At 38.5% G+C, this 23884-nt stretch overlaps 1 protein-coding gene across 2 annotated transcripts in view; it reads right to left on the minus strand.

Annotated features, from left to right (window-relative positions):
- The window catches only part of WDR48 (WD repeat domain 48), a 65527-nt gene that overhangs the window by 6230 nt on the left and 35413 nt on the right, over positions 1-23884 (minus strand). For both annotated transcript variants that reach the window (XM_077129762.1, XM_077129763.1), the window contains 9 exons: positions 16358-16582; positions 14681-14755; positions 13449-13551; positions 12455-12552; positions 5844-5951; positions 5396-5492; positions 4677-4772; positions 1484-1589; positions 512-599 (listed from right to left, as the gene is read on the minus strand). In XM_077129762.1, the coding sequence (XP_076985877.1) occupies positions 512-599; positions 1484-1589; positions 4677-4772; positions 5396-5492; positions 5844-5951; positions 12455-12552; positions 13449-13551; positions 14681-14755; positions 16358-16582 (996 nt within the window). The remainder of the gene's footprint in view (positions 1-511; positions 600-1483; positions 1590-4676; positions 4773-5395; positions 5493-5843; positions 5952-12454; positions 12553-13448; positions 13552-14680; positions 14756-16357; positions 16583-23884) is intronic.

Here is a 23884-nt window from a genome sequence, read left to right on the forward strand (position 1 = left end):
ATTTTTCTACAATGAAATATTATGTAGTCTTTAAAGGAATGACCCATATGTTCAGAAGATGTCCAAGATATATTTTTAAGTGGAAAAAAAAAATCAAGTGGCAGAACATCATGCGTGAGTTTTTGTGCAAAATGAAATTAACCATACACATATATGCACACAATAAATGTTTGTGTATGCATAGAAAAAAGTACTGAATATTATGCATTAAACTATTAACAGGGAGGATGGGGATTGAGTAAAAGAAGAGTGAGTAGAGAAAGGATGAAAGTTTCACTATTATTTTCTGTAATAAGCATATATTATTTTTATAACTAAAGAACAATAAAGATATACATAGACATATAAATAATTGTCAGTAGTTTTTCTGCAACTTTGGAACTGTAGGGAATCAGATGGATTCTGCAATGGCAGTCTAGTTTTTATTAAAAAGTTTATGCTTATAAACCAGTTCTTAATTCTCTTTAGGATTTGGTAAAAATAAAAGGGCACAGGAGAGGTGAACACTTACATCCACAGTGATGTCAATTACCCATTGTGGCACCGTCTCATTAAGAAGCATGGATTCAGTCTCACCCCCAGAATCTCGGCACAGCAGCCTAAATATAATCAGGTAGTTAAGTGACATAAACAGATGACAAAATCAGCCAATAAATGTTAGAGGAAAGGACCCTTACAGAGTTCATTTAGGATAATCCCCACCTGACAGCTGAGGAAATAAGTGCAGCCAAGCAGAGTGACTCATCCAGCTAAAGGGAGAGCAGGCCCTAAAACTTGGGCGGGCAGAATTCAAGGTGAGGCATACATTATACCTGCCTTTCTGAGTCTTTGGGTGATAACAGGAAACCTGGGTGGTAAACAAAGCACTTAAGAAGGGGCCCTGGCCAGTGCTACAACAGTGCATGGCACAGGTCTTTTGCATGCAATAGGGGTTAGGATATTTTTGGGGATACTCCCTCCCCCAATTTCTCAGGAAACCATCATAAAGGAAGAGAATTCTGTGCTTAAGGGCAACATTAGCACGCATTGTCTTTTACTTCTGGCATCTTATAGGAGATTGTAGTGAGCTCTCCCTGCCCGGTTCCTTGAAGGACTGCTTAGCACTGCATGTCAGGCACAACAGCTCAGAGAGGAGCCCAGCCCATCTCGCCTGAGAGACATTACCTACTCTGACGCTTTCCGGTGGGCTTTCCGGTGGGAAGGGACATCTAGCAAAGTGAGAGTAACTGAAAGTTTCCTGCCAGAACTACCAGAGAAGCTGCCTCATGCAAGGTATCTACCTCATATAACACTGGAGGCTCAGTTCTCAGAATGCTGTCTAACAGCATCAGACACTTAACTATCTCATGGAGATGGAAAAGCTTACAAATCCCTGACATCCTTAGAAGTTAATAATAAGTAACTTCCAACATCTATTTTAATCAATGCTTCTTAGCAAATGAGATGCTTTTTCAATTGGAACTTTGGCCCTCCACAGCCATACCTGAACAGTGTGCGGCCTCCAGCTTCACCAAAGATTACAGGTGTGTGTGGGGGCACTTGAAAATATCCATTTCCCTTTTGCACTCGGTTCTCTTGCTCCCCATTTACTAGGAAAAAATGCAGATGGTATTACGATCCAGACAGTGCTCAAAGCAGATTCTAAACATTTTATTTCTATGGGCTTGAAGTACTGGAAGATTTTAAAAGTCAAAAGTCCCCATAAGTCAGCTAGTCAGAAATGAAGGTAAAAAATAAACCCAAGTTAAATTCCTAAAAATAAGAAATAGAGCAAATTGTGATGTACTTCATGAGAAATAACTTCGAAGGATTTTAATGAAAGAGGAGATTAATATTTGAGACTTGAAAAAAAAATACAACCCCCAGTTCACCCACAAAGGAGGTCTAGGACATCCTGTTTGTAAGTGCTCATCTGCTTTTTCTTTCTTTTGGTAGAACAACAAACTCAAAGGAATTTCTTGGGCAACAATTACTAACAGCAGAGGCATTAGAGGAAAATAAAATCATCTAAGAGGTCATTATCTCTGCCTGTCCAAAGTTACCTTCTTGGTCCTAGCTTCCTGTTTAAGAAGCAACTCTTCCAGAAGATCAAGAACGGGACAGTAACCCCCTCAGGGAAGGGCCAAGGTTGTGGCCTTACTCTGGTTTCCAGAGGACAAGCAAAACAGAATCTACCAAAAGGAGCCCCACATTCGCAAAAGAGTTTTCAAAATCAAGCCATGCATTTGAGTGGCTGCTGTTAAGACTAGGGCCGATGAGAAACTGACTTGCACCAAAGACAAAGAGGTAGCATGATCTCACAGGTATATAAGCCCTCCAAGGCAACCACTGCTTCCATTAGTACAGCCCAGTAACAGAAAGCTCCAGAGAAAGAATTAAGGGGGGTGGGGTGGGGGGGGGGGACATGCACAGATAAACAAAAAGGGAGGGTAGGCATTTAAAAACAAAAAGAAGCCATAATCTCATTTTTATTGTTCTCTGCAGTAACATTTCCAGTCTGCTTTCTTTGTAATCTTTCCACCCAAGTGCACCTACTGGTAACAATACTCCCCCAACTAAAGGGCCAACTTGTTCATGAATACTACCCTAATCATACTGAAGTAATTCTACCCTCTGAAATCCCGTAACACCTTTGGAATGTCTCTTATAGCACCCACACATCTATCTTATCTCACGGTGACTTATGTTAAGTAGCTCTTTGCCCTACCTGAATGCCAGTCCCTGAAGGACAGGGTCCATGTCCAGTTGTCTCTATTAAGCCCATATGCCACTTGCTAAAGGCCTCTGAATATGTGAGTTGTTCAACAAGAATAACGTAAGCAACTCTTGGAGTATCCAGGGAGGCCTAGCCCAGAGCAGATGCAGCCAAATACCAAATAGGTGGAGTGTGCAGTGTCCTGAGCTCTGGCTGTGGAAGTGGGCCCTGCCTGTATCCTGGCAGTATGGTTTTAAGGATGATCCAGGGTTTCCTTTAACTTCTTCATCACTCTCGCCACCCATAGCCTGCATCGATGGGATGCTGATGGAACCACTGTTTTTTTGGTTTTTGTTTTCAATTTATTATTTATTATTATTATTTAATCCTTATGGTCTCTTTGGGCCTCTTGAGGGCATCATCTTAAATTTGTCATGTTAGAGAGAAGGACATTGACAGAGAAGGACAGAGCAAGAAAATGACCTTCCTATAGCTACACATCTGTAAGTGGCAGAGCCCACACCAGACCTAGCTATCTTGACCTACTGTGGAGAAATTTTCCCATTATAGTTTCTCTGGCTCACAATTCCAAGAGGGAGGAAAATGGACCAGGTGATATAAAAGAAAAACAACCATAGGTAGAATGAGTGCTGTCTCTCTGACAGAGATAAAACTCCAAAAACTATTACAGATGAATCAGTCAGGCAGAATGAAGTTCCTGGCATGAAGTCCTGGTCATTACTCCTACTTTTGGTGGTCAGCAGAAAATCTTCAGAAGAGTAAGCTCTTGGTAGGTGGTACTCAGCGACTCCTTAATTAGCTGTTGAATACTTATAATTCTAAGTTCTTCTTTTGCCTTTGTTTAATCAGACTGACCAATACTCATGACATTCAATACATGATCTCCTCTGCTGCCCAGAGACAGTTATTGTTACTGCCTGTGGCATACACATTTTTCGTCTTCACTGACATTAATTCTTCACAAATACTTCAACATTTACCCTGACATTTCTGAGTTGGAAACCTGATTTTTTCAAACAATCAGAGTTAAGATCAGTAGAACATTAGGCTGGGTGATACCAACATTTACAGTTAACATAAAGAAGGTAATATACAATGACAAACATGGTTTTCTGGTGCAGCTAATAAGCTAGATTTGGAGGTAAATCCAGAAGTTCCACAAATACTCTGAGGGATATATTTGGAACAAGCCTGCTAAGGTGCTACTTTTAAGATCATATGAATATACGGGGTTATTATTATTTTTTCTTTATTAGACAAGTTGTGGGTTCACAGAACAATCTGGCATAAAATACAGGATAGTCCCATATACCACCCTATTAACATACTGCATCAATGTGGAACATTTGTTTCTAACAGTTTCCCTTCTAATCACACTGAGACATGCATTTCAGTGTTAAATCATATTCACTATGCTGTGCCACCATTACCAAAACACTTGCATTATTTCAAATAGGAACCTGAACATTTTAAGCCCAACTTCCTATTTCCTATCTACCCCATCCCTTGGTAATCTTTATTCTAGATTATGACCCTGAGTTTGTGTATTCTAATTCTAATTATTTCAAATTAGTGAGGTTATACAAAGGTGTCTGGCTCACTTCACTTAACATGATATCTTCAGGGTTCATCCATGCTGCCATATGTATCAAGACTTCATTTCTTTTGACAACTGAATGATATTCCACCATGTATATATACCACATTTTATTTATCCATTTATCCATACATTAATTCTATCTATCTTGAGCAGTGTTACTGATTTATTGCCACACCAGAAGGCAGTCTGCTTACTTGGAGTCTCATTCTCAGTTAAGACTGCTTGAGTATTCTTTGGGATATGGATGGGAGGGCAATAATTTGGGGGCTACCACGACTATTTATTATGTCTCATTTCAGCAAATATTTAAGAGCAAACAGCCTAAGTGACTAATCAATTATCAATATAAAAAACACTAACCATGATTTACTTCATTTTCTTCTTCATCCATTGGATTCACATGTGTTCTAGGCCAATACTCTAGGAGTGCCTGGAGTAAAAGTCCCCCTAAGTTCACTACAAGAAAAGTTAATAAAAAAGAAAAGAAATGGAAAAGAGAATCAATTAGTTTTTATCTAAAACTAAAAGGAAAGAAATAAGAAGGTTGTTTCCATATATTCTAATTATTTAAATTCTTAACCCAAATGCCAATTATGTTTAACTGCGGTTTTTTGGTTTGTTTGTTTTTTCACATGGGCAGGCACAGGGGATCGAACCTGGGTCTCTGGCATGGCATGCAAGAATTCTGAGTCACCATTGCACTGCCCACCAATTATGTTAAAAGTAAAAACTTTAGAGATTCTGCCAAATCTGTTAAAATTTTATCATGGACTGTTTAAAGCAGTGATGCTACGGGACAAAGAGATTTTATATTTAGTTGTTCAGATAAAAACATTCTTAAAAAAAGCAAAACAAAAACAGGAATTGCATTCTCTATAGGTCTATTTCCAAAAGAAGCCACTGAAACTATGCTTGAACACATCAGGTACTTCAAATGCCGCTTTCTTATGAGAACACAGACCAAGGATATAATCGAGAAAATATAAAGGACTATAACAAAGATGAGTGCATAGTAGAAAAAAGGTAAAGGCCCACCTTCTCTCTGAGAGAGAGGAAAGGAAGACAGTACGCAAACTCACATTTTGGATCTGACCCATCAGGGCTGCTGAAGCCAGCATCTTTCGCAGACACCCAAGCAGCAAAACAGTCACTCTCATCCAAAGTAATAGTCAACATCTATCGAAAGAAAAAAATTGTTAGTGGTACTCCACTTGAAGACATTTTCTAAATAAGTTTCTAAATCCTTACTTGTCTGTTCTATTTGATCAAAACACAAAACCACAGATTTTGGAACCAAACTGTGGTTCGTGAAATTCAATGCACCTACAATTTAGTCTACTAGGCTAGTGAGAGGATTTAAATTGATTTTTTGTTAAGAATTAACTTGAAAAAATTTTTTCACACTTAAAAATACAGGTGTTAAGTGTGTAACTAATGTAATGAGTGTGTAACTCTCAATACTTTGTTATGAGCTATACTTGGAAATTTTTCAACTATCCCAAATTACAAGAATATCAATTAACTTACCCCCGTTTTTAAGTCTACTGAGAACCAATTTGGCACATATACCATTTTAAACCTCTTCTTAATTTCATCTTCAAAATCCACTTTGCCCAGATCTTCAACTTTACATGCCTATACATCAAAAAATATGATAAATATCAATATTAAATGGTGAAAACTGATTTGGTTATGACCATGACATTCACAATTTTACACATTTTCACATCTGTCTAAATAAAATGGATTCTAAAATACATTTCCAACATAATTTGGGAAAAAAGGAAAACAAACTGGAAGCTGGAGTTAAGAGAAAAAAAGCTATAGGGGAGTGTGACTCAGGCAGCAATTTGGAAGTGCGGCTGACCTGGGAGAGCCTCCTGAACCACATGTGGCAGCTCTGGTTGCAGAGGCAGAGGAACTGAGAGGCATGGAGGCACCGAGTGGTGGAGCCCTTACGAGTGCACGGACGGGTACATGGGACTAGGAAGTAAGCCAGGCCACGTTCCCTAGGTATGCTACCCTCATCGGTGCAGCCCTATGACAGGCGACTCACCTCACACTCCGCGCACCTGAACCCCCCCTCACCTGTTCCCATTCCCCATGCTCCAGGTAACCCCACCCCACCAGCCCCCATTGCATGTACCTGCCCCACACCCCTACCCCAAGTGGAGCCCAACCCACCTCTCCTACTCCCCTCTCAAGCACTACCTCCCCTTCCCTGTTTCCTGCAGGCTGTTACCAGCACATAAAGATTGCGGGCACTAACCTCCATACTGAGGCTAACCCTGCCCCCTACCCATGGTGTTGCACAGTCTCACCCCGCCCTCCCTGAGCTCAGTGTATCTGTTTACGGCACTCCCAGGCCCATGCATGCGCACAGCCCCTAATCACGTCATTCAGCTCTGGGAACTGCACCTTATAGCAGTTTTAGAATCGGGCATGCGCACAGCCGGGTCACATCTGCCCCCAATCCATGAAGGCATAACGCCAACCTACTGCCACAGTTCTATGCATGCACACAAAGGGCCCCATGCCTTACACCAGCGCATACCAGGATTACGTCCCCCAGACCAGTGCACCTGCACAGCTACATCCTCCATGGCCACTGGGTGCTCACGTTCACAAGCACCAGTATAACATCTCCAACCCCGCCCATACCTGCCCTGAAACAAATCACTGTAACAAGTGCTCCACCCCGTGCCCTGTTCCCTGCTGTACAACCATCCAGCAAACACAAGGCCTTAGATTACTGAAAGAAATCAACTCCCAAAGTAAATCAATCAAGATATCTACATGTGACAAAGACAGCAAAAGATCACTAAGCATATCACAATGCAAACAGATATAGCCCTGCCTAATGACCAAATTAAAACACCTGAGGAGACACAGATGTTGAAACAACTAATCAAAGATGTTCATACAACTCTACTTAATAAAATAAGTGGGACAGCAAATGACAGAAAGGAGATCAAGACAGTAAAAGAGCATAAAGAGGAATTTGAAAGAATAAATAGAAAAATAGCAGAAATCACAGAGATTAAAGACTCTGTTGACCAAATAAAAAACATTCTAGAGGCACACAACACTAGATTTGAAGAGCCAGAGGAAAGAATAAGTGATATAGAGGACAGTATAACTGACTTTGAAGACTCAAAACAGCAAATGGCAAAAAAGATGGAAAAAATTCAATGGGAACTCAGGGAAATGATAGACAAAACAAAGAGCACAAATATAAGAATCTCTGGTGTCAAATAAGAGAGAAATAAAGGGCTAGGAAGAGCAGTTGAGATTATAATGGGGGAAAATTTCCCAACCTTCATAAAGGACATAAATATATAAGTCAAAGAAACCTAAAGTACTCCAAACAGAATAAATTCAAATAGGCCTTCCCCAAGGCACATACTAATCAGTCTGTCAAATGTTGAAGAGAAGCAGAAAATCGTGAAAGCAGCAAGAGAAAAGCAATCTACCACATAAAAGGGAAATCAAATAAGACTGAGTTCAGACTACTCAACGAGCACCCCGGAGGCGAGAAGGCAGTGGTATGATATAGTCAAGATCCTGAAAGAGAAAGGCTTCCAGCCAAGAATTCTGTACCCAGCCAAACTGTCCTTTAAAATTGAGGAAGAGACTAAAACTTTCATAGACAAAGAAGTCCTAAAAGAATTTGTCAGCAAGAGACCAGCCCTACAAGAAATACTAAAAGAAGTTCTGCCAGCTGAAAAAAAAGACAGGAAAGGGAAGTCTAGAGGAAAGCACAGAATTGAAGAGTACCACTAAGGGTAATTTAAAGAATACAAAGAGTAAGACGGAAAAGAATACATAGATCTGACAGACAAAATAAAAAAGATAAGATGGTGGAATCAAGAGATGCCTTTTCAGTAATAACTTTGAATGTTAAGGGACTAAATTTACCAATTAAAAGATACAGATTGGCAAAGCGGATTAAGAAACATAATCCAACTATACGCTGCTTACAAGGGACTCATCTTAGACACAAGGATACAAACAGATTGAAAAAGAATGGAAAAAGATCTTCCATGCAAGTTGTAACCAAAAGAAAGCAGGAGTAGCTATACTAATATTGGACAAAACAGACTTTAAGTGTAAAGACATCATAAGAGACAAAGAAGGACACTATACACTAATTAAAGGGTCAATTCACCAAGAAGATAAAACAATCATAAATGCTTATGCTCCCAATCAAGGAGCTCCAAAGTACATGAGACAGACATGGCATAACTGAAGGGAGCGATAGATGTTTTACCAATAATAGTAGGAGACTTCAATATACCACTCTCCTCCGTAGATAGAACAACCAGACAGAAGATCAACAAGGAAATAGAGAAGTTAAATAACCTGATAAGTGAATTAGACCTAACAGACACATATAGGTCATTGCACCCCAAAGCACAAGATTATACATTCTTCTCTAGTGCTCATGGAACATTCTCCAAGATAGATCATATACTGGGGCACAAAACAGGTCCTTTATTAATTTTAAAATATTAAAATTATTCAAAGCACTTTCTCTGATCACAATGGGATGAAGCTGAATCTCAATAACCACCAAAGAATGAGAATATTCACAAATATATGGAGATTAAATAACCCTTAACAACCAGTGGGTCAAGAAGAATTGCTAGAGAAATCAGCAGCTACCTAGAGATGAATGAAAATGAGAATACAAATTATCAGAACTTATGGGATATGACAAAGGCTGTGCTGAGAGAGAAATTTATTGCCTTAGATGCCTATATTGAAAAATAAGAAAGAGCAAAAATCGAGAACTTAACAGCAAACCTGGAGGAACTTGAGAAAGAACAGCAAACTAACCTCAAAGAATGCTTTGAAACCCACTTTTTTATTTCTTTGTTTTGTATATATGCTATACTATACAATAAAAAAGTTAAAAAAAAAAAAAAAAGCTATGGGGAGGAACTGGAAGTGGAAATCATTCGGAACCTAGAAGAGAAAGGAGAAGACACTGACATGTTATGGAAAAGCTAAGGCACCCAAAGATTGTTGACCAGGGGGAATGCGCTTAATCTTAGGAGGAAACAAGCCTCCTGGCCTCCAAAACTGTGAATCAATAAAGTCCTGTTGTTTAAACCAAAAAAAAAATTGGTCAATTATTTTAACTTAAAGCATTTTCCTTTAAATAATTACTAAAGCTTTAAAAACAAATGCAAAATACTGATTTTTCCCATCTGAAAATTTTAAGTCAATTTTACTGAGATTGATATAACATACTAACACTCTTATCTGGAAAAATGTCAAATGAAATTCTTAAGCAAAAAAAATTTCCAAGAAAGGACTGCCAAGTTTGATGGGCCAGGCCCTCAATCTTGAGGCTTGCACTTATGAAACGTATTCCTGCAAAGGAGAAGCTAAGTCTACTTATGGTTATGCCCAAGAGTCATCCTCAGAAAACCTCTTGTTGCTCAGATGTGGATTCTCTCTCTAAGCCAACTCTGCAAGTGAATACACTGCCCTCCCACAATGTAGGACATGACTCCCAAGGGCGTAAATACTTCTGGCAGATATCCCACATAAACTCAAATTTGTCTCTTCCCCCAAAACCCATTTTTCTTCTTACGTTCTCATGGCATTTTCATTCATCAAACTGTCCCATAAAGAAACCTAGGATTAATCCCTGCTCCTTCCCTTCCTTCATACCCCTATGCCATTAAGCATCATAAATCTCTTTCTAATCATTCTATTGTTTTCCACCGCCCTTGTTCTCACCCTAATCCAGACTAATATAATCTTTCAACTGTATTGGTGCAACAGCTTCTAACAATTATATGCCAAGTATGTGCTAAATACTTCTCAAATATCCCCTCAACATCACCAAGAAATATCCTCATTAGGAATGAAGATACAGGTTTAGAGAAGTTCAGCATGTCCCCTAGACGACTTGGCTAGTACCTGGCAGAGCCAAGATTAGAATGCTGCTCTGTCCAACTCCCAAGTCTATGCTTAATGTCGTATCAATTACACTTGATCATGTATCTAAAAACTTCAAGGTTCAGTGTCTAAATATAGAAAGCTGCCAGGTACACAGAAATGTCAATTATGGTGCATACCAGCTCAGAGTCCCATCTAAGTAGAACAACCTCCCATTAAGACAGAAGGATTCTACTCAGACCTCAGCTAATTAGGAAAAGAATGGACATCAGGCCCACAGACAGAAAATTGATAGGTCAGCTCTCAAAAGAGTAGCTGGCCTGATCATATTTTCTTAGATACTCTGGAGAGAATCAGGTGCTGAGCAGCAGGAGGAAAAACCCAGCCACAGGGCAGTGCCTGGACACTTTAGGGGTGGGGCATCAACATGAAGAATCAAGAATTTCTGTTTGATAAGGACCTTAGGGCTGCTGTGGATTCTCCTAGTCCGTATGGGACCCCCTTTATGATACAAATATGAGTGTTCATCTCTTCCCCCACCCCATCCGATCCCCATTCTACAAGAATATCTCTATTATAGAAAAAATCAACCAGATAGTTGGAGCCTGCCGTAATTAAACTTTTCACTCAAATAACTAAGACCTCTTGCTCTGAGGCCATGCTCACCAAACAACTATATCATGTGACTTGCCCTCAAGGGAGAGAAAGTGCTAGTCAAGGTAAGGTTTCTATTCAGACAGTCGCCTTTTCCCAGTAAGAAACTTGTCTTATTCTTTATTTAATGAGGTTAACTTAACTAGCAGTCTAATCAAAATACTAGATATTTTCAATTATTCTTTTATAATACACCTGACATCTGTCTCTTCCTTTAGATCCCCAAATCATTATACTTAAGACAACTGTCTCCCAGCTTTCAGTTTCCCATTACATGTACTGCTACTACTCTGAACATGGGATTTTCCTGTTCTAAAACCATCTAAGATTTTTCAGGAGTATCAAAGAAAGAACTCTGGGGTCTGCAATTCAAGACGCTGGGAAATGACCTAAATCTCAACTTTGATCAAAATACCCCTACTACTACCTTATACTTAGTCTACTATTAAATAAAACTACTTATCTTGCCCTGAATCAGCATATACCTTTCCTCTTCTCTGCTATGTCATTCTCTCCCCCTTCCTGAAATGCCCTAACATTTACCTGCTGGAATCCTTTAAGTCCTTGTACAAATAAACAAGGCTCTCCTGACTTCTCTGATTGTAAGTGATCACTCCTGTCCATAACCTACCCAATGATTCTTTTTTTAATAAGGTTTTCACATGTCCCCACTCCTGTCCCTCCTACCAGAAGGGGATTTGGTACATAAACATCCTCTTTGGGAATATGGTACATATCTGTCCTCTATGGCCCTTAACACAGTTCTCTGTACATGGTAGTTATTCGATCCATGAAATATTTGTGGACCAAATGAACAAATATAATAACACTAAGGGCCATGAAATATTTGTTGACCAAATGAACAAATATAAGAACAACACTAAGGGTCATTTTTCTAAACTACTAAAAGCAGATCAACTTTTCAATACATCTACAAATTCTCCAGTACTATTTAGAATGTGGTTAACAGCTTAATGCATCTCAATCTCTTATAGAGGCATCATATCATGGCCCAGAGTTGTAACTGATGCTTACAATAATGGCTACGAGTCCTAAAAAACTTTTGTGCACTCTGCTGATTCTCAATCAAGGGTGATTTTGTCTCTTGCTTTCTCTTGCCTCTACTCCACACATATGGCAATGCCTGGAGACATTTTTGGTTGTCACAACTGAGATTGGGGATGCTACTGATATCTAGTGGGCAGAAGCCAAGGATGCTGTCAAATATCCCACAATGCACAGGACAGCCTCTCTGCCAAAAAATAATTATTCAATCCAAAATGTCAATAGTGTTGAGAATGAGAAACCTCAGCACTCATTGTAAGGCAAGCAGCATATAAGAGTTTGTAATATATTAGCCAGAGAAAATGGTTCCATTTAAACAGTGTAGGTGTGAAACAGATCAACTATGACCTTACCAAATATTCACATAAGAAAGTATCCACCCATGAAATAAGGCATTATTGCAATTACATCTTAATTTAGTATTATTTGGTTATCCTATTTTTTTTTCATGAGAATAAAAGGGCACACAATCCACTGACTTACATTCAATCCAAAAAGATACCCACCTTCAAAACATCCCAATAAGCCACATTATTATTCGTATCTTTGGTTAATATATGTCTTTTATCATTAAGAATGTGGCACTGAATAATACTAGCACCCCCTAAAGGAAAAAAAGAACACAGTTAGCAAAAGAATCCTTCTACATTTAAATTAATAGTGTGGCAACAATTGGTATCTGGCAGGTAAAAGGAACATAACCATACTAGCTACCAGAAAGGAAAAGACAAACCAGAAGACTATATAATCACATATAAGGCAATTTAAAGCCAATCAATTACTTATGCTCATTTATAAGTATTCAGAGAAAAACTATCTGATTTTAGTAATAGTTTATAGGTTAAAGACAACTCATTTCAAAGAACTATCAGTAGAATACTGTTGAGGGCAAACAGTTTTAACCACTGGGAAAAGTTCAAATGATGAGAGGAAATTTGTGAATTAGCTCAATCTCTCAGTAACTCATTTTTGTTTTGTTTTTCAGGTGCATGGGCCAGGAATCTAACTCTTGCTTCTCACAGTCCTTCTTGTTGTGCCTCCTAAGTAGATTATTCTATACTAAAGGTAACAGCATGACATCTATGACTACAGATGAATGTCAAATACAAGATTCTAATGCCAAATACTTGATATTAAACATACCCTGTTTTTGCCACGCCCAGTTGTGGCTTGTAGAATTATAGGACCAGGTCTTTCTGGTTTATGCCAAAAGACATCATCAAATCCTATATATTCTGCAAAGCAGCTGTTGGTTTCACAACTGTGATCATTCTGATGTCAAAAAAGATGAACTCAAGAAAGTCCACTTTTTAAAGTCACTAAATCGCATTTCTGAAAATAATTTTTCCTTTTGTTAAAAACCAACCAACCCAATATATTATTAGTCTTCTGTAGATATCAGAATTACATTTAAAGGAAGGTCATCTCCTTTATTTTTATCAATCTCCAAGTAACTAAATTAACCTCAACAATAGGTATGAAACACTGCAATTTCCTTACCTTTAATAACCTGGTCAGGCTGTGTACAAAGGGGTGTTATAGGATTTGTACAGTCATTGTCATAATCTCCAGAGGCTCTAAAATTATGAATTCCCTTCAGTGTCTAAGGGAACAAAATTTGTTACTTAATCATTTTATACGCTACAATTCTGTCAATATGCTTAAAGTGGCAAGAAAAATAAAGCTAACCAACAAACACCCCAACAATCACAACATCAACAACAACAAAAATACTTAGTTACAACTGTCTACCATAAACAGGAATAAACACAAACATCTTCTTCATTACCCACAAATAATACTCTTGAATACTTCTTTTTGCTTGTACTTTATTTCTATCCCAATTCTTCATGCCATGAAGAAAATGGAAATGAAACTGAAAGCACAATTTTCTGCTTTCTCTTATGTTTAGAAAAATTAGAACCCTGATGCATTTCCTTATCATGTTGGTACTTGGCCTTCCTATTTCCAAATGCAGCTTCATGAGGTCAGGAGCTGTACTAACATTTACTGATTTACTGGGCAACCGTGCCTAGTTGAAGCACATCAGGTAAGCATCTTGGCTCTGAGCAAAGAAGTAAGCAACTTCATTTCAATTGTTACTTTTAGTATAGTCCTTAGGATCACACCTCACACCAGCATTCATAAGGCTTTTAGATTTTTGCCACTGTCCAAAAGCAGGCTAAGAGTCAGGGTCATATTGATTATTTGCTACTGGTGTCTGGCAGGTTTATAATAACAAACCACATGTTGTATAAGCCACATGTAGCGGCTACATGATTTGAAGTTGACCCAGAAAAGTAGGTTCTTAAAGTTAATCCAGCCCTGTGAGTGTGGACCCATTGTAAGAAGGATCTTTTGGTGAGTAGGATCTTAAGATGGGACCCATCTCATTCAGAGTGGGTCTTAATCCTCTTACTGGAGTCCTTTGTAAGAGAATGAAATTCAGACAAAGAGAGAGAAAACTATGGACGCAAGAAGGTGGAAGCAATGAAACCTGGAAGAGAATGGAGAGATCAGCAGATACTCCCATGTGCCTTGCCATGTGACAGAGGAGTCTAAGATCATTGGCAACTCGTCTTTAAGGAAGAAGGTATTACCTTGATGATGCCTTGATTTCATGGCTTCAAAACTGTAAGCTTGTATGGTAATAAATTCTCACTGTAAAAGCCAAAGCATTTCATGTTATCTGCTTTCAGCAGCTTAGCAAACTAAAACAGTGGCTCGCTTACCCATTTATTTACTGTAGATTTGGTTGTTGCAACCCAGATTGCAGGAGGGGGATCAGCTGACCTATCAAGCTCCATCTGAAAACAAAGCATAAAAATGTTACTTTGTGAAATATCAATTCTTCTAAACTGCCAGAACTAGCTATATATTATTAAGTATCAATTCCTTAATTTGACATTTGACATTTGCATTTGCTTGTTGACTATATCAGGGCATGTGTTAAAAGCCAGGGATGCAGAGAAGAATGACTGAAGTCTTTTTACTAAAAGAATTCACAGCCCTGTGAGAGTGTAATAGGGGTCACTTAGCAAAAAAAGCAGCTGAAAGTTTTACATGTGGTTACTTTAAGGAACCCAAACGGGTATGGCCAAAATGATGATGACTTCCCATAACTGTTTAGTCTTGTTTCTAGTGCATTCTTTAATAACTAGGAAATACATTTCTGACAGAATCACTCTGCATTCACCCACTATTTTCCTGCATCAGGAAATTTCAGGAGTGGGGACAAGGTTGGATTTCTAACTAACTGGAATCCTTATAGATCCAAAGTGATGTTCCTCATAACACATGGTTATGTTTGTACTCAAGTTCTTTAGTTTCCTTCTCAACAGTCAAAATATCCTGTCAGCCGAAGATTCATAATGCAGAGCATTTCTCCTCCACTTGTCTCTCTCCATCAATCTGCTTCCTGTATGTCAGACTGTGTCTGTATGATTTACTAATTCAGCCTCAACTCTCTTACTTCTCTAAAGGATTACTGGTTTTGCTCCTTAGGGTATGCTATCTATTTTAAAGAATTGTACTGATCAGTTTGTCTGAACACTTAGGCCATAGGCATCCTCTCAACTGTCTTAATGTGGCTTCCATGGCCTTTATCAGTCCTTCCTCCTATACTGTGGTCTGGGATTTCAAATGTCACTTTAGTATCACAGATGATGAGTATGTGCAGTTCTTGTTTTCCTTGTTTTCAGATGGTTTCTGAGAAAAAGGGGCAGTGCTGTCTTTATGCTTCAATTTTTTATTTGGAAGTGTCTTGTTATTTTAAGGTGATTATCACTAAGGATGAGCATCTTATCATATGTTTACTGGTCATTTTTTGGTCTAGGCTTTACTAAAGCAGAAGTAACTATGGATGGCTACTGAAGACTTCCTCAAGTACCCTTTACCCATATTACAGATTCTGATTATCAGAACCATTTTGAGGCAGTAATGGTTTGGCTAAGAACCAGCTTTTCCTTCTTATTCTTATGGCGGTGGACACATTTCCTGACTGACTATGTTTTGCTACAAACCTTAATTCCTCATATTCCTACTACTAGAACAGATTAGGAAAACCAGGTAACCTCAGGAGTAATATGGGATGATCTCACTAGAATTCACCAGTAACCATGGTGTTGCCAACAAACCCAAAAAGTCACAATTTCTTCTTACAGATGATTCTCAAAAATGTTTTTTTTAAAAAAAGCAAAACACAAAACTGCCCCAGCATTGACTCCTGGGTATCTAATATTTTATACTCTACTATTCAGACAGGTACACTATTCTTTGGGTTGTCAAGTTCCTCCCATGATATTTTTTTCACAACCCCACAGCTGACCCATGCTTTAATATAGATTTTGCTATATTGGACTAATATGTGGAACAGTCTTAATTATAAAAAACTAAAATACATGACATACCTTGAGAACTGGAGCTTTTTCTTCACAAATTAGCACCCTAATGTCTGGGTTTCTTAAGTCTGTACAGTAAATCTTCCTGTCCCTTCCTCCAGAATACACATGTGTGAAGGCATCATTGACTTGTAGAGCCCACACGCCTTCATCATGGACTCGGTATGTTGCTATACATCTCTGCTGGCCAAGGGACCAAAGGCGAATTGTCCCATCAGAACTGCCAGAAAGGCACTGGGAACAAAGAAAGCTAAGATGAGAGGTCTGCCAAAAAGTTTCTGTTTTCCTGTTCTTTGCACTTGGCCTCTCCTCTGACTCTACACTATCAAACAGACACCTCTAACAACTTGTGCTTTTGCCTCTAATAAACGATGGTGAGAAGCAAGACCACAGGCTGAAATGACCACAGGCAACAGTGCACACTCAAGCAGGAGTGAAATCTCTGAGCAAAACTGCCTCTATCAACTCTACTGGCCACTTGCTGATTACTAGTAAAAAATCCTGCATGCAAGTCCTGTTCAGATTATTTACTAAGGAAATGGAGTTTGAAAACAGTTGAAACAGTCTGTACCAGGCTTGTACTTCTCAAAGTGTGGTCCCTGCAGCATCAGCATCACCTAGGAACTTGCTAAAAATATTTCTCAGGTCTCACTCCAGACTTAATGAGGCAGAAACTCATGAGGTGAGCCCTAGCAATCTGTGTTTTAACAGGCACTCCAAGTTATTATGATACACATTAAGTTTGATAAACATTGCACCAGACAGTTTGGAGCCCTAGGCCATACCGCCACCTTGCCCTCTCTTTCATGGCTTTGGGTTCCTGATACCCTGCTAGGTTTTCTGGATTCTATTCATCAGAGTCAGAAGAAAGAATATCTAATCCCAGGCTTACCACTTACTGTCTGTGACCTTGGACACTTTCCACAAGAGCCTCAAGTTCACATCAATTATAAAATGTGGACCCTCAGCATTCAGAATTAACATTTGCAATTTTGACAATTTCTGAACGCTCAGAAGAATCAACTAATAAATAATCTAAAGTTAGGCACATAAATTAGGGCTGAGCACACTAAGTCTGACAGAAACAGGCTTAATCAGCCACCCCACACTTGCACTCAGCATGTCTGGTGTTCTCTACTAGTTATCTGAGGTAACTTGAAAATGACAAAAACTTTATTTCTTTGAGAGAGAAAAATGGCCCCAAGGAGGAAGCAACTGTAGGCACTGGTGTATGAAATCAAGTTGGCAAAGAGTATCAAAGAAAATATGACTATTGTGGGCCTGAAGGTTTGGAGAATGCTTGAATGGTTAAGCCCTGAAAGAATGTTGAGGATTTACTGGCCTGCCCTATGACTTGGAGGGGACTTTAGTTAATAATGGACATGTTTAATTAAATGAACACATACTAGAAGACTCCCCTGCAAGCTGCAAAGAGCTTCGGTGGCTTAATTACCAATACCAACTAGTTCACAAGGGAACCAAGAAACTAACCATCAAAGAAACTGTTAGGATTAATGTCACAAGCAGATCTTCAGCAAGTTGTGTGAGACAATTGTGGCAGTCTGATCAGACAGGGGACAAGGAGGGGCACAAAACACAAAAACTGCTCAGGAAAAGATATTACTCTGAGGAGGCAAAGCTGTTAGAAGAGCTTCAATCCCTGAGATACTTGATTATGCACCCACAGAAGGAATGGGGTTCAGGAGACTTGGTAGCTGGCAGTAACTAAACAACTTAAAGGGGATAAGGATGGCAAAGATAATAAGCTGGAAGTCTTCATAGCCTGGGCAACTTCCAACAGGAAAGGGTAAAATCCCAAGCCCAGACTTGCAAACAGCTAAAAGAAGATGAGAAAACAGAGTTGTAACAACCTCAATACAGAATACAAAATAATCTCTGATAGTAGTCAGTATTCTAAGACTAGTAAGAAGCGGGTTCCCAGAGAGTAATCACTTTTGAAGTACAATTTTGGCTAAATTCTTTGCAGTATTTGGTTGGATGGTTGGACAATGTCCTGTTTTATAGGAATTCTAGTGACTGATATTCTGTAGGGGCGGGAGGAGTCATCAAAACACTTCCCATTGCTCTGGACCTTTCCAATGGAGAAACATGAAGATCCCCTAGGTGTCTCCTGGGACTAAGATAGAATGCCCTAATGGTTCTTCTGCATCAGACTTAGAGGGAAAGATTCAGTAGCTTGGTCAACTGTTCTATGTCTCTGCCAGTGGAAATGAGAAGTAGTGTCTTGGAGGTAGGTTGCTACTGATCAACGGGAGTTTTTCTGGTATTGTCACTCATGCACAAATGCAATTGCCAACAGAGAACAGTCAAACGGGCAAGTTAAGTTAAGGCAAGGAGCAGCCTGATGCTGAGAACCAGGACCCATAAGCTAGATTTAGCAGGACTCTGTATTATCAGAAATACCCTGTGGGTGACACACACGTACGTGACTGACTCAAACCAAGATAGCAGGTTGTCCTAGCTCCTCCAGCAATTGCCTGAGCAAGTACATGGGATGAAAAGACAGGTGGTTCTGCCCAGTTATGTCAGCACCAAATCAAAACAACTACAGTGGTGACAGAACTCTTTTCAGTCAGAAATTCCTTGGACAGAACCTCAAATACTAAGATAAGCTAAATAAGGATCTTTAACTCTGCAATAATGGGAGTAAAACAACAGGCTGACAACCATGGATTCACTGGCCTATTCCCTTCCACAAGTACCTGACTTACAATGCCAGAACCAACACTACAAGCTTGTAGGGCAATTCTGCAGGATGATATATATACACTGGTCCAATAGCCAATGTTTGATAAATATCTCTTCTATAATACAAGAGTTCAAGAATCAGCAAGGAGAGATTTCTTTTAATCTCTCCTCCCTTTCCTAAATGAGTAGTTATTATAGTTATGTTCACCAATTCATTAATTTCAATATTTTGAGTTGACGATGATTAAATTTATATTTAGTCTATAGTTACCAATATGGAATATGGATTGGGTCAAAACTAGGAGAGGAATGATACCTGCTTAATTATGCAATCTAAGACACAAAGGCAGATTTTAAAGTACTGCCATGGCACTGTCTGTGCTTGTGGTAAATGTTGCTGTCTTTAGGAAACTGCATTTGTAGCTGTAAATGCAATATTTAAATCATCTTAGATGGAAGAACATTCACACCTGTATATGTGGAAAACAAGGTAAGTAATATAGTAGACAGACCAAGCTTAAGAAAACCTGCCTGGACCACAGCCCCTTTCTGGAAATCTGCACACAGCTCTTATTTAAAAGGGCAGTCCCACGAAGAGGAGGTGATCTAATTCAATCCTGGACAAAGCTGAGTGCAAAACAACAAGTAGCTGACTATACTGGGCTTCTCAGACTCCATGAAAATGGGCTGCAATGATTAGGTACAAAATCCCCTGGAAAAGTCTTCCCTCAGAATCAACAATTAAATGGACAAATTCCACTTGCTTAGAACTCTGGAGGATGACAGAGATTCAAGAAGGACTCCACAAATGCTAAATTAAGGAAAAAGAAAACAATCTCCAAGTTCAGTTAGGAGATTTTTCTTCCTGGACTCACCAGTCCAGACCCCTGCCCCTCACTCAGTCCCACACAGCTTGGGAGTCACACAGAGACAGCGCAGCCTGGGTCCCTCCTGTCGCAGATGCAGACTATAGAGCCACTCACAGCAACAAGTTGGAACCCTCTACATATCCAGGTACAGGGACCCAAGTCCATTGAGATCCAGGGTAGAACACAAGCTGGGATGAGTGTCACATACTGAAAAGCCACCCCGGGGTTAAAAAAGAGAGAGAGAGAAAGAGACCATGGCAGAATTGTTGACAAGATGGGCACACATTCAATTCAGTCTCAGACTAAATACAAAACGGGCCTTTCTGGATTTATTCACCTTTCTGGATCAACTCTATCTGGGTCCCTGGGTCGGATACCTTCATTGGGAAATAAATCAAAGGCAGAAAAGCTACACAGAAAAAAAAGGGGGGGGGGGGGCAGGGACTAAACTACTGTAAGACAAGACAGGTCCCAGAACTGAAAAGTGTAAGGAAAAGGGGGCACTGAGTGAGGTAGAGAATTTTTTAAAAATCATCAGAGCTGGGGAGAAAATTCTGCACAAAACAAACATAAGAAATCAAGATTCCTGGAGAAGGAATAGAGGAAAGTAAACATTCTCCTGGAGGTGAAACAACTGCACAAAAAGTAAAATATTAAAAATTATACCACATATCCAGGACAAGAAACAGATGAAGGAAAGCTGAGAAAATCTGAACAATTAAACATGGGCTACATAAAGGTCCAAAATAAGTTGGACCAAGCATCAAAGAACCTTAAGACAAAGTCAATCAATAAAACCCTATACAAGGAGAAACTGACCTTCAGAGTTAACACACCAAAATAATCAGATGCCCTGACATCAGCAAAAAATTGTAAGCCATACTAAGAAACATGAAGAATGGCTCAGTCAAGGGAGCAAATTAACAAAGGTACTATACCAAAGCTAATAATAAAAGGGTATAAAAGGTATGGGATTTTTTTTTCTGGAGCTATGAGAATGTTCTCAAATTGATTTGTGATGGTGAATGTATAACTATGTGATACCAAGAGTCATTGATTGTACACTTTGAAAGGCTTGTATGCTGTGTGAATAAAACTGTTTAAGAAAAGAGGAGACACAAAATTGGGAACAACTAATCAAACAAGTTCCAACAAATCTAACTCAACTGAAGGGGACAAAGGAAAATACAGATATAAAGCTAAAGGACATTAAGGAGATAATGTGTGAGCATAAATAAGAATTTAGAAGTTTAAAAAGAAACGTTAACAGGAATTATGGGAATGAAGGTACAATATTGGAGATTAAATATACACTAGACACAACAGCAAATTTCAACAGGCTGAAGAACAAATCAGTCAACTGGAAGACAGGGTAACTGAAATCATACAGTCAGAAGAACAGATAGAGAAAGGAATAGAGTAGTGTGAAGAAATGGAGATATTCAGTAGAGGTAATTAAAAAGGTAAATGGAAAGCCCAATAGTACTGTATCATCCATATATAACTCTACCCTTTAATTCCTGTAAGAGTGAGACTACAACTGAACAAGAAACAGGCATATTTACTGATAATGAACAAGCAAAATATAAAGAGATAATGTTGAACAACAACAAAAAACATAAAGAGGAGAAACAGGGACATGACAGCAAAGAACGTATATGCTACTGAAGTATTATACAATACTTCAATACTGAAATATTTGGTATCTTTCCAAATTAAAAGCATATAGATGTAGGTTGTTTAATACAAACACTAGGAACGCCACAAAGAAAGTATTTAAAAAATATCCAGAAACAGAAATGAGAAAGGGATCAGTGAGATACATCACAAAAGATCAACTATACAGAAAAGAAGGTTACAATAAAGGAAAAGAGAGACCAAAAAAAAAGGCATGACATACAAAAAAACAAAGGACAAAAGGGCTGAGGAAAATACCGCCTTTACAGTAATAATATTGAATGTAAACCCCCACCCCCCATCAAAGGACACACATTAGCAGAATGGATAAAATAGCATGATCCAACTATATGTTATTTAAAAGAGACTCACCTTAGACCCAAAGACATATATAGGCTGAAAGTGAAAGGAGGGAACAAGATGTTCCATTAAACAGTAATAAAAAGTGAGCCGGGATAGCTATACTAACACTGGACAAAACAGACTTTAAGTTCAAAATTGTCACCAAAGACAAAGACGGACAAAGGGTCAATCCACCATGAAGAAATGACAAATCATATTATTTATATACCTAGCCATACTGCCTAAAATACATAAGGCAAACACTGGCAAAATGAAGGGAGAAATAAGCCCCTCTATAACAATACTTGGAGACTTCTATACACCACTCTTATCAACAGACACAATATTTAGAAGAAAGATCAATAAGGAAACAGAGAACTTGAATAATTTGATAAATGAACTAGACCTACAGACATAATACAGTACACTGTACCCCAAACAGGATATGCATTCTTTTCAAGTGTACATGGATCATTCTCCAGGACAGACCACATGCTGGGTTATAAAACAGGTCTGAATAAATTTGAGAACTGGAAAATCCACAAATATATGGAGGTTAAACAACACATGCTTAAAACAATCAGTTGGTCAAAGAAGAAATTACCAGAGAAATCAATAAATATCTCAAGACAAATGAAAATGAAAACTGAACATATCAAAACTTCTGAGATGCAGTGAAAGCAGTGCTGAAAGGGAAATTTATAGCCTTAAATGCCTACATCAAAAAAGGAAGGAAGAGCTAAAATTAAAACCTAACTGCACACCTGAAGGAAACAGAAAAAGAACAGCAAACTAATCCCAAAGCAAGGAGAAGGAAAAAAACAACAAAGATTAGAGTAGAAAATGCAAGTGAGAATAAAAAAACAATAGTTAACAAAACTACAAGTTGGTTCTTTGAGAAGATCAATAAAACTGACAAACGCTTAGTTAAATTGTCAAATTAAAAATAGAGTGAAGATACAAATACATAAGATAAAAAACGAGAGGGGGGACCGTACTACTGACCCTGTAGAAACAAAAAAGATCTTAAGAGGACACTATGAACAACTGTATGCCAACAAATTACATAACTTAGATGAAATGAACAATTTCCTAGAAATACATGAAACAGCCTGCATTGGCTCTAGAAGAAATAGAAGATCTCAACAGACCAATTACAAGTAAAAAGAATTAAACAGTCATCAAGAACCTCCCAAAAAGGAAAAGCCCAGGACCCAGATGGCTTTGTGGGTGAATTTAATCAATCATTTCAAGAAGAATTAATACCAGTCCTACTCAAAACTCTTCTAAAAAATTTAAGACGAGGAACACTACCTAACTCATTCTATGAAGTCATCATCACCCTAAAATTAAAGCCAGATAAAGATATTACAGGAAAACTACAGACTAATCTCTCAAATGAAAATAGATGCAGAAATCCACAAAACAATACTTGCAAATCAAATCCAACAGCCATTAAAATAATTAAACACTACGATCAAATGGGTTTTATTCCAGGTATGCATGGTGGGTGCAACATAAGAAAATTAATTAGTGCAATACGCCACATTACAAATCAAAGGGGAAAAACCACAGATCATCTCGATTGATGCAAAAAAGACATCTGACAAAATCCAGCATCCTTTTTTTTAAAAATATTTTTACTGACAAAACAACATACAAACACAAACATTCATAACATACAAACATTCCATACATGGTGTACGATCAATGGCTCACAATATCATCATAGTAATATATTTCATCACCAAGATACTTATTTTAGAACATTCAGCATCCTTTCTCAATGGAAAGGCTTAGTCGTAGCAATTTGGCAAGAAAAAGAAATTAAAGGTATCCAAACCAGAAATGAAGAAGTACAGCTTATACTATTTGCAGATGACAAGAGCCTATATTTACGAAATCCTGAAAATTCTACAACAAAGCTACTAGAGCAAAT

The sequence above is a fragment of the Tamandua tetradactyla genome, chromosome 15 (assembly GCF_023851605.1).
Source record: "Tamandua tetradactyla isolate mTamTet1 chromosome 15, mTamTet1.pri, whole genome shotgun sequence".
Lineage (NCBI taxonomy): Eukaryota > Metazoa > Chordata > Mammalia > Pilosa > Myrmecophagidae > Tamandua > Tamandua tetradactyla.